Raw genomic sequence first — 12,107 nt, 5'->3', positions numbered from 1 at the left:
GCCAATTCAAACCAAATTTGTAGAATGACGATGGTTGATGTGGGACCTGGTTTAAAAATTAACGAGAAAAAGTGTTTTTTTTAAATGAGCAAAGGAAATATCTATTTGTTTTGTCGGAAATTGTTTTCTGTTCCAAAGCTTTTAAGCATGTCTCTAAATCAACTCCAGTGCATTCTGGGAATTCAATATGGTCGCCGTGAAAAAAAGTTCAAACTGTTCCTGCGCGATTTCCTCTATTAAAGGTGTTATTCTGCTGTTCATACATTGACAAATCGCAACCAGTAACTACCTCATCGTCACTTCACTTCGATTATTCAAGACTGCCTTCAAGTTCAAGATTGTCTATCGCAGTTTTAGAAAAGGGTTAAAAGACTTTTTAAAATGCGTATTTTATAGACAATTGTTGATGTATATGATGGAAGACGAGGGCCTATGTATTCCTGCCGTGAGAGGTCACTTTTTACTGAAGTGATCGCCGATGTGCTATAAAAGCATTACATGTAATTAGCCTCGGTTTCCGGGGAAACATTTAATTCAGTAGGTAGTGATATATTGATAGTTGAACAGGTTGCCAAAACTATTTCCTGATCTATAAAGAACTGTATAATTGCGATGATGTTGCGTGACCTTACGAGCAAATAAACATTAGACTTGCTGTCGTCTGAACACACCGAACTTATCTTGCTAATTGTCGTCTTTGATTACGTTGCTATCTTCCAAATCCGTAGAGTAAATTATTAGAATCAAAATAAATGGGGACAGAATATCACAACTTGAGTCTCTGGGCTGTCCGCGATGATTCAACACAGTCTCAAAACAATATCAATTGCTTAACATTGGCTTGAGTTCTTCCGGCGTGACAAGCGGTTTGCAAGCTTTTTTGCGGTCTAAAGACTAAAGAACAGCCGAGAGCCATGATTTCTGGAAGTGCATCAGTAGGTTCAATCCTCGTGATCTTGATTGTGGCGGGAGCAGTGCATAGCGGAGTCTTGCAAGGTGAGTAGAAAGTTCAAAGTGCTTGAATATACGATACTCGGATATTGGATATTTGGCGGGATATGCAGGGTGGTGCAAAAGTAATTAAAACCCACTTTTGACAGGAATTTTGGGGCCGTATCATAAGTCCGACGCCTCATAGGTCCGACGCCTCATAAGTCCGAAATTTCGGACTTATGAGGCGTCGGACTTATGAGGCATAACATTTATGTATTCCGCCTCATAGATCCGAAGCCTAATAAGTCCGATGCCTCATAAGTCCGACAACGGAAAAACGAGGCGTTTAATATGTCGGACTTACGAGGCGTCGAAGCTTTGAGGCGTCGGAGCAATGAGGCGTCGGACATATGAGGCGTCGGACCTATAAGGCGTCGGACTTATGGGCCTTTATTTGGTTAGGGGATGCGAGTTTGTCGGACTTATGAGGCGTCGGACCTATGAGGCATTGGACTAATGAGCGCACCCCGGAATTTAAACCGACTGACTTAACTTATTTGAACTGGTTTTTTTTGTCATAATGTAGTATGTTCAACCATACGTGGTGAAAAAAATCTTTTAAAAAGTCGCAAGAATGGTGTCAATAGGCTAATGGATACAAGTCATCAAAATCACTGTTGTCTACCTGTAAGTCTGGAGCAGTGTTTTGGTCTTCAAATGAAGCTCCGGTGCTCAGTCAAGCGGATGGGATGAATTTAAGACCTCCGTGGACAAACAGGTGTTTGTGCATTTGCAATCACTTATGTTTCAAAAAATCAATTGAAGTTGAAATACATTTTTGCAATATGCTCAAAAGTTATTGGTGAAAATTGCTGTCAAGAGTGGGTTTCCTTCTTTTGCGCCACAGTACATGGAGAGAAATGGAATAAGTTGGAACAAGCATTACATTACAAACTGTGAAATTATCACTCCTGATTGGTTTTACGTGCGTTACATTTAATGCTTTCAGGCCTAAAAAAAAAGGTATGAATAATTATGTTTGTACTTTGTGTAGTCGTACTTGCTTCTTATATTGTTTCCGATCTTTCAGATTTTGAGTATGACTACGATGGTGTCATTGCCGATGACTACAGCGACTGGAACAGAACCATCCGGGATCTCATCACTTTACTGCCGGGATATAACTGCACGGGGGATCCAACATGGCCGGTAAGTAACGAGACTTAGACGATTTGACGGACAAACATCTTAACATGATATAACATGTGCAGCGTTAACACCAGAATACCTCTGTCGAAATTAAAATGAATGCATTTCTTTTGTTTCAGCACGGCGAGGTGCAGATCTTTCCCTGTCAAATCCTTCCTCCCTCTCCGTCGGTCCCCAACTCAGGTGAGAACCACGTAGACTATTTTGATGCTAAAAGCTAGAAGTATGATCAAATTAAAAGTAAAGTAATACCATGCAGTGGCCTAATGACAAAGTCAATGACGGTTGTTAAACTTGCGCCTTAGAAGCATAGTCACTCAATGACTTTGTCGTCCAATATCTACTGACTCGGAGACAGCGATTCTGAACATGGCATTTCAAAATATTACTTCTACGGGAATAACTCAAATTCAAAGCATTTTTATTTGTAACCGCAGCACATTAATATGAGTATTATACTTCACTTTGAAGCAGCGGTTGCAAATCTTATGCAACCATTGAACAAATAACCGGAACCTCCCACGTGATTTTTTTTCACATCCTAACTGCAAGAACTGAATGGCAACGAGTTTACACTGAAGACAAAAATAGAGTTTTTAGTTTTGTAAAACACGCATGATTCTCTTTAGAAAGGAAACAATAAAGAAAACATTGTGTACTTGGCTCAATTGCAAAAGATCTCATTTCTCCACCAATTGAATGCCATATTTGAATGATCCAATAAAACATGAATGCTTCCTTATTTTTCACGTTATTCATTCAGTGCACAAGTTACGACCTTCTGATATCAATGTGATTGGAGCACTAGGGGACTCACTTTCGGTAAGTCTCATGCGTACAACAATAAAGCAACAACATCCTGGACGATTGTATGGATTGCACGCAAACCGACTGAGAGTATACACTGCTAAAATGTTGGAGAATAAAAGTACGGTCAAGCTCGGTTTCCCTGATGTTGTGAAACATCAGGGAGTTAGGGTTAATATATAGTCAAACCTTTCACCTCTTTCCTTTCAATTTTATCAAAAGTTTTTTGCCCTATGGTTGTAATATATACCGCTTTTCAAGATTCGTGCAGCTTACCGTGAAGCAGAAGTTACAAGATCATTAACGAGACATATATACACTGTTAAAAATTAAGTTTCGGCAGTGTGATTCTTTCTCGGTGCAAGGTGACTCTGTAAAATCTCACCAACAATCGGAAGAATTTGCACAAATGTCGGGTCTGTTTATTTTTTTAACCATCAAAATATTAAGGACAACATGTATTATGACAATCAGATTGTGTTTCGGTCTTGGGCAAACTCTTCCTTATAAGAGCAAATTTGTGCGCTTAGCTGAATGAATTTGGGCGCTGGTCGATACGAAGCAGAAAATGTAAAAGTGATGTTGTAATTTAAGACGCACAAAGGCGTTTATACCTAACATATCAGAGTATAAATCGAATTAGGGTGCAGTCCTATAGTTCTTACGTTTATTCGCGGCGGAATACCACGATTGTATCCCACGTTTTTATTCCAGGCAGCAAGTGGCGGTGGAGCCTGCTCATTGCCGCAGATGTTACTGCAATATAGAGGCAAGACATTCAGGTGAGAGCTGATCAAAGGGACCTTGAAAATATTTTTTTTTTTTCAAATTTCACTGAATGCTTGATTTTTTCCCTTCTATCAAACGGAAAAGGGGAGATTCTTTTTAAGAGCAAATAAAGATACTGCATTTGAATAAAGCAGAGTTTGAATATCGAATCGAAGCTTTATGAATTGATCCGGGAGTCGGGACATGTTTGATCTGATATGCCTACATTTTAAAGGTCAAAATGACACTCTTGCCGGTCAAAATGACACTTCTCTAGATCAAAAGTATCATGTTCATAGAGAAAAGTGTCGTTTTGACCATGACAAGTAACGGGTCATACATGTTTCGGGTTCCGGAACTTCTGGGTCACGTCTCACCCAGAACTTTTTAAGAGTGTATGTTGACGTTCCAGCTGCCATGTTCGGGACTTGTGGAAAGTCACAACGTGCTGCGCGGCCAGTGATGGGTAGCAACACGAAGGGTGGGATGCTGACAAGTTCAAGTCGTATATGGGATCAGTCAACACTCATTAAATTCTTTGTTCACTCTGCAAAATAAAAAAAATATACCTTTGATTATAATGACCTATTAGTGTGTAAATATAACATGATTGTTTTGTTGTCATTGTACAGTCATGGCGGAGACGAGAGTTTTGAGACGGTACCAACTATTGCCAGTAAGATTATTTAAACCTGTTACGAGTTTCGTACTGACTTTTGTTTTTAATGGAGGACAAATAACTTTTTAGCAAACAGAAGAAAGCCCGAGACATATTTTTTTCTGCAACCAACTAAAGTCACTTATCATAATACGCATGCGTGAAACTTATCACGTGATGGGCATTATAACCATGTGATCTGAGATAACTTTTATATGGCTTAGATTTGTAAGAATTACCATTGGCGGGGGTGGCTTACATTGGTGCCTTTTGGATATACTGGACGCCGTGGGTTCGAATCTTAAAAAAAAATTAAAAATCCTTCTTTTTTTCTCACTGAAGTGAATAATTATTCGTTTTATAACTAAATTTTTAATCGGAATTTGTATTTTTTTTAATCACCTTTTTTCTAATTCGTGGCTCTGTATTTTTTTTCTTTAATTTACTTTTTTATTTATTTAAGGGAAGCAAAGTCCGAGAACCATTCCGTTACCAACTGACGCATGTGCATTATAGAGTCATTGACTTTACTTGGTTGCAAAAAAAAAGGTAATTGCGGCCCGGGGATTTTGGGCCATATTCAGTCATTTCAAATTTGCTTTGTTGAAGATCAATAATCAGGTACGTTTCAGCTTCATAATGCTTTATGAACGAATGAAAAAAAGTTAGTAAGGAAACGGTTTCAACAGCACGCCCCATGAAATGATGCTTAAAGCTAAGACCTACGTCATAGTAGTGTACCCTGCATACGTTATGCAAGCCTACATCATGTATACTGTATGTTTACAAAATAATGTACTACTCCTGAGTTTTCCCTTGTTTTGCAGATATTCTTCGGAAATACAACCCGAACTTAAAAGGGTACGGTATAGCGACCGGGGCCTGGGCCTCTGAGAATGCTGGAATGAACGTGGCAGTACCGGGTGCAGTTGCTCTGTAAGTAGCACAGAACTACAAATTGTTTATCATTTTACTTTTCCCAATATGTTTCTTAATGGTAATGACACCAAGGGCGGATCCAGAACACAATTTTTTGGGGGGCCAAAAAAAAAATTGTCCCCCCCAAAAAAAATTGGATTCCAGATGCTCTGTGGTGCGATCTGAGGCAATTTCTGACCACTTTAACCAATGTTTTTTGAGGAAAAGATGGTGGTGTACTCATTGCCTGCCTTTATTGCGATGTCACATAAAAAAAATTTAAAAATGGTTTCGTTTTGGGGGGGGGCATGGCCCCCTTTGCCCCCCCCCCCCCCCCCCCCCCCTGGATCCGCCCTTGAATGACACCGGTTCATCGATTTAGACTTTGATTCTTTCTGATGTGCGAAGGATTCCTTTAAAAAAAATGCTCTGATGAGGAATTTTTCTGAAGTTTTCTCAGTCATGAACTGTCAAAGAAGTAGTTGTGAGGAATATATATCCTTTTGGATACACTAAAGAATTTGCCTCACCGGGAAACTTTTGTTTTCGAATGCAGTGACATTCCCGAGCAAGCGGAGAATCTCGTGCAGAAGATGAAGGACGATGCCAGCATCGACTACGACAAGGACTGGAAACTGATTACCATTTTCATCGGAGGCAATGACCTATGTGCAGTGTGCAAGAACCCGGAGAAATATTCACCGAGTGCGTATGTGAGCAACATCCAGGCAGCCATACAGGTGCTACATGACCAGGTAGGAGCGACAAAAAAGATAACAGTAAAATCACAGGTTATGAAATTGTGACTGAACACAACCGACATGGCAGACTTGGATGCGAGGGTCACTGCGCGTTCACACACTTATTGACAATAGAGCTGAAGCTATTTTCGATCGTGTTGCCTGAATCTATTTCATAAAGTGTAAACTGTTGAATGGGATGGTGCCAGACTATTTTCTGATAAGAGTGCGCTCCAAGCCTCACTTTCAATTTTGTTTTAAAGTGGCTTAAAACAATTGGATGTTTAATCGCAAATTTTAAATTATTCATCAGAATAGACTGGCATGAATTTGTAATGAACTTTTATTTAATTGCTTTCGGAGTTTACTTCGCTTTCAATATAATATGGCCGACCCTTGTATAAATTCTAGGCCTATACCAGACCGTTCGAAGTGACACACTGTGGCTGTGTTGCTTTGAAAAAGCTGCAGCTGACGAAATCGCAATCCTTCGTGCAAAACGAAATGCACTGGTTATTTATTGTTTTCTTTAATAGAAATAACGTCCATTGAACTGCCATTTCAAGAGTGACGTCAATACTGAATTAGGAATAAAAATCATTATACATACAAAAGTATACCGATGAAGCTTTAACAACAAGCGTCCAAGGTAAAATTCTGGGGGGAAACGATTATTGCTATATCAGGATAATAATTCGTTTGCATTTATCTTTTTTTAAATTACATTACAGATGCCTCGGACCTTGGTTAGTGTTATGGGCATTCTTGACCTGCGAGAATTAAACCTTCTTTCTGGATCAGTATGTGCCGTCAGCCACAGGTAAATATTACTCAATAAGCCCAAGAATAAGTATTGTCGATTTGCTTATAAATTGTTTAGTACAAAATCGAACAAAGGAGACAAACTTGATTTCAGAATGAACAGAATACTAACTTGTTATTTTACTGACTTTTTTCCATTTTTGGTACAGCGTTTTCTGCCCTTGCATTTCGAACGCTACAGAGTCCGAATTACAAAATGAGTGGTTACCAACGCTGTTGCAGTACCAGGTAAACAATACCACGTGAATAAAGTACACACATTAATGATTCGATAGTCAGATAGTTAAGAAATACTATTTCATTTGGTCTTTTCTGTTACAGGTGAGTGACTCTTGCATTTTTTTTTCTTCAGAACTTGTTGGAAGGTGTGGTTACCAGCGGAATGTACGACGACAGGGAGGATTTTACAGTTGTCTACCAGCCATTTTTCCACGAGACCAAATTACCGCTAATTGATGTGAGTGGTTGCAAAAAAATAACCTACTGTAAATCTTTGCCAAATTTCCGTGCGAGATTGAGATAAACAAATTATCTCAAATTTATAAGAATAATGCTATTTTGCATTGGCGTAGCCACGGGGGGCGTGGGGGGGGCGACAGCCCCCCATGAAACCTTGTCGCCCCCCCCCCCCAGTCGCCCCCCCCCCCCGACTGAGATTTTGAGTTTCTAAAAAAATTATCATTGATCTACATGACGCCCCCCCCCCCCACTGAAAAATTCTGCTATTTTGAAAGCTTTGATAGAAACGCGGCGAGAGGTTTAATTCTTCTCTCTTGAAATATTTTAGTAAGTCCACTTCATTGACGTAACTTGGCCCCATTTCGAATGGCCCCATTCAGATTTGGGAAAGGCACAAACAAAGCTTTTTGTTTGTAAAAATGCACTCGGTGCCCCCTCCAGAACAGGAGACCCCCAGAGTGACCCCTGTATAGGTCTTATAATTTGGAGGTCTTGAAATTAAACCCCAAATTAGTCATGTTGCCGGATTTTGCTTGATCGAACCCAGTAGAATAATCATACATTTTGTTTCATTCCTATAAGGGTTTCGGGGACATTTCTTACTTTGCACCCGACTGTTTCCATTTCGGTGCCAAGGGTCATGCGGAGACCGGCAACTCATTGTGGAATAATATGGTAAGTAACTGTTCCACCGCGTAAAATACATGATACATGTATGGTAGCGTTTCACCTTCTGAGACTGACCCCTAGGCCTATGTACATTTTCCCAAACCGATACTTTGATTAAATTGGTTGTTTTCTAGCTTTAGATTCAGATCTTCCTTTCTATCTACGGTCGGTGGTAGGTTTTTACAGTCTACTTTAGGCCAAAAAAAAAAAAGTCTCCGGTTTCTGGTATGGAGCTTGCCCAAAAAGTGGTGCGGCGACGCGGCTTATTTTTTTTTTACCTGTTTTTTTTGGCCTGAAATGTCGGCTGATGACTGCAAATGGTGCCCGACTAAACTTAGTGCAAATATATGGGAGTCCAGAGAGGCCACATAAAGCTTATTCTCGATCATAACCCAATCTAAAAACACGTTAAAATTGTGCAGCAGGAGGATTCCAGTCAAACCAGTGAGTTTGGCGGTTTTTAGACATCATCTTTTATTGAAAAAAAAGCTGTTTAATTTTGCCGACGCGCATGGCTACGGCGACGCGCGCGCATACCAGAAACCGGAGACTTTTTTTTTTGGCCTTACTGATAGGGGTCCAGTTTTACTGCAACGTACAGAAGTTTACACCGGGACATGCAGAATGTTACAGGACAGCATACATAGCTCCTGGCTTCAGCTTGGGCGAAATCTCATTAGGGTGTAGACCTGTGCAGTCTAAATAGGCCCAGAATTACCTACGCGGGGTAAATCACAATTTGTATGCCCTCAAATTCTTTGCTATTAGGGCACTTTGTGAGCCATGGACTTGAAGGTTTTTAAAAGAAAAAAAGAAGGGAGGAAGCCATGCACAAGAGTGTGAGCTAGTATTGCTGTGAAATTCGCATGAAATTGGGCCCTAAATTGGGCTCCTATTTTGCAATGGAGCGCAGGCATCATTTTTCAAAATGGCGATGGGCCCAGGACTAGTTTTCGGGGTGATCATCTTTGGAAGGAATTTTCTCTCCCAAAAGTCATCAAATAATTGAACAAAACTTGAACAGAAAATGAAAGATTGAGAAATAAGCTTTAATTTGATGTTCGTCTCAAACACCTTGGAGAGTTGTGAGTATATTATGTCTGATAATTTTCTGAAGTACGCATAATTATCACTGAGGTCTGCACTCTGCACCCATAACAGCTTGAGCAGATATGGGTTGTGATTGTTGCAACGAATTATGCGGGGCGAGTTTGTCGAAAGTTGCATGACGTGTTGAAATCTCCGACATCCAAATGCACGCTTGCGCAGACACACATCCACGGAAAGAAGCGGGATATAACTAAGAAGTCTCACCTCACAAAAACGGCTAAATTTACCACACACTCACAGAAACAAAATGCTAAAAACTACTATATTCACGACATACACATGCGTCGTCCCTTCTAGCTACAACGCCGTTGCATTCCTGGTGCTATTCACTCTGAATGAGATATCCTCTGAAAATCGGCTTTTAGTTGTTTAATTATTACTGTAGAAATGTTGAATCACTTGCCACCCGACAACAAACAAAATCCGTTCTCGTGGGGTAGGCTGGTTCCCGCACCACAATCGTAATCGATTGCAAGGCTCCAATCAAACTTTTTGGCCATCCAGGAAAAAACTTCAGAGCACCTAGTGGTAGCGTACTGCTCGACGCCAGGTAGGCAAGGTTGATAGTACGATGAAAACTGAGGGGTATTGGGTTTTGTTTTGTTTTTAAATTCAGGTGCAGCCAGTGGGCAGCAAGACGAGAAAATGGACACCCAATGGACCGTTTACTTGCCCAACTGACGTAAGTTAAGTTCATCAATTCAATAACATTTTTTTGTTCTTTTATTCTATATTCTTGCTCGTATTGAAACCAAATCTTCTTCAAAAGTGCAAAGGCAACGTATTAAGCTCAATAGACTGTAGACACAAAGAACTCAGAGAGGACAATGAAAAAAAGTTCCAGGAAAACCGAAGGAATCAGGCAGGGACTAAAATTCTGCCTTAGTTTTGGGGGGCTGTGTTTGAACCCCGATCGCCGAGGTTGAAATCAGGGGATGAACCACTGACGCCGACGTCTTTCTAGCTCCTGTCCACCGCCCTATCACCGATCACGCCGGTAACCCCTGTTTTTCTTTCAAGCTCCCATTCAATGGAGTTCGTGTAACGAATGTTTAAGGTTCAACACTTTTATGTGCGTACGACGCATGCGCACCCTGTGCTAAGGCAATAATAATATTTAGCCACCAACTAAGTTTACTTTGCAAAAGTCTGCGTTTCCATCACAAAAACTTGTGAATGTATCGGCGCACTTCATAAGCGGTAAGCAAAAGTACAAAAGACATGCAGAATTGTAGCATGTGTCTTCCAATTTTGAATTTATATAGATCCTAGACGTCTCAACTGCTTCCATGTGTTATTTTTCTAGGCCTCGCCATTTATCTACACTAACGTGAACAGCCGGCAGAGTGTCACAACCCAGCGGCCACCGATGACGTCAAAGGAGGGAATGGAGGGCGCCACCACCGCCACCCTTGATCCCGGTAGCGGCGATAAAGGAGACGCATCCGGACTCATCCCCTCTCTCTTGAGCGTAGTTCTGTTGGTGGCTGGCTCTGTATCAACAACACTCCATCTCAGTCTCTAGCCTTCGCGATAATTCACTAGCCGCATATTGAAGCAAATTATAAATAGTTTAGAATGTTTGAACAGTGCCCACCGGCCAGCAACGATGTTAACGATTTATCAACAACAAAAAACCTGAAAAGTCGTGATATCCCGCAAGTCACACATTTTGCTTAAATACATTTGTGCCCTTTTGCACTGAAACTTTGTCAACATGTATAAATGAAGTTGAAGTAAAAGAACTTGACCTAGTACACGAATGTTTCTTTTGGCATGAATAGACACACACGCCTATCTTAAGCAAAATCAAAACAATATTTATATTTGTACAATATAAAATTTTAATTCCGTTGATATCTATGATAAAATATTATTGTAAAAGTTTGCTGAACTTGCATGGTGATTAGACGAAAGAGTTGTCGTTTGTTGATGCTGTGATTGAGATACTGAACGTTTCAGTGTCACACAATATAGGGCTCCAGATTACGATGTTGACAATAGGCATATAAAGGCAGATACAGCACGGCACGTTTGTACATTCAATCTATTAATAAGATATCACAGCAAATACCAACCGTTCAGTGTTTATTTTGTGTCGATGTATTTTTAGTTCGGCAAATGGAAGCGCCTATAATCACTTTACAAAAAGTCACTCAAAATGTTTCTCTTAGAACAAGTGTCAGCTGGCACTAAGTCTGACTGGTTAGCTAGCTATTGGGAAATGACTAGAAATCTCATCAGTGAAAAACACACGTTGCGATCATTGTAGCTTTCGATTAAATGTTCAGGTGCCGCTGATTTTTCTGGTCAATTAATTATCCTTGAATACAAGTATTGTTACATTGACTGAGTTGCAGCTAAAATATTCTCTGGACAAATCTGTTCGTAGTTTTGAAATTTTGAGAGTGAGGCAGAGAACTGCCGATGTTCTCATCATCACCCCCCCCCCCCCCCCCCACTACGTCCATCGCAATCGGACAAGAACCCAACTAGCTTTTTCGATATATAGCGAACACAAGAGGATGGCGCTATTTCATGTGGATATATATGTTTGGGTAAATATACAACTTTGAGCTAGTTCGGGCGCGAATTAGACTGTTTGGCCATGGTTGGACTATACTCTAGTAGTCTATTTGGAACCGGAGCCTGAGCATGGGGCAGGGTTGCATTGCTGGTTGCCAATAACCGCGGCACAACGGGAAGCCAGCAGGTCTGATATTTTGACCATCTGTGACTAGAGGCGTTCGCGCGTTGCATTAATGCGCAGGCGTAAGTTACGTCCCAAATTAACTACCAGTCGACTTATAGACTTCGCCCGAACTTGCTCAAAGTTAACCCAAACCAAATAGCGCCCTCCTATCATTATCGCAATTTACCCAGAAGGGGGAATGGTTTGAACGCTGTAAAATCGTGTTTTTATGGAAACTTTCCCAGTGACCAAAAAACAAAAAACGGGTGCGAGTAAGCTTTGGCTGTCTTGCATGAAAGTCCTGCATGCCAAAATTATCCCT

At 40.6% G+C, this 12,107-nt stretch overlaps 1 protein-coding gene across 1 annotated transcript; it reads left to right on the top strand.

The window, feature by feature from the left end:
- The first annotated feature begins 778 nt into the window (after positions 1 to 778).
- On the top strand, positions 779 to 11,411 carry LOC119743157 (phospholipase B1, membrane-associated-like). Its single transcript, XM_038219530.1, has 14 exons — positions 779 to 996; positions 2,024 to 2,142; positions 2,262 to 2,325; positions 2,906 to 2,964; positions 3,664 to 3,731; positions 4,350 to 4,393; positions 5,203 to 5,311; positions 5,850 to 6,048; positions 6,765 to 6,853; positions 7,005 to 7,083; positions 7,208 to 7,312; positions 7,897 to 7,989; positions 9,710 to 9,775; positions 10,400 to 11,411. Exons 1-14 carry the CDS (start codon positions 915 to 917, stop codon positions 10,616 to 10,618), a joined length of 1,395 nt encoding a protein of 464 aa, XP_038075458.1. The 5' UTR covers positions 779 to 914; the 3' UTR covers positions 10,619 to 11,411.
- Positions 11,412 to 12,107: the final 696 nt, after the last annotated feature.

Source organism: Patiria miniata, unplaced genomic scaffold (genome assembly GCF_015706575.1).
Source record: "Patiria miniata isolate m_02_andy unplaced genomic scaffold, ASM1570657v1 HiC_scaffold_6, whole genome shotgun sequence".
In the NCBI taxonomy this organism is placed as follows: Eukaryota; Metazoa; Echinodermata; class Asteroidea; order Valvatida; family Asterinidae; genus Patiria; species Patiria miniata.
The sequence above is the reverse complement of the archived record's forward strand: the minus strand, read 5'-3'. Positions and strand labels throughout refer to the sequence as shown.

What these genes read in the sequence shown, in the direction of transcription:
- LOC119743157 (XM_038219530.1), top strand. Translation starts at nt 915, where the DNA reads ATGATTTCTGGAAGTGCATCAGTAGGTTCAATCCTCGTGATCTTGATT. An exon ending in CACTAGGGGACTCACTTTCG is followed by an intron (nt 2,965 to 3,663) that starts GTAAGTCTCATG and finishes TTTTTATTCCAG; the next exon opens with GCAGCAAGTGGCGGTGGAGC. An exon ending in CAACGCTGTTGCAGTACCAG is followed by an intron (nt 7,084 to 7,207) that starts GTAAACAATACC and finishes TTTTTTCTTCAG; the next exon opens with AACTTGTTGGAAGGTGTGGT.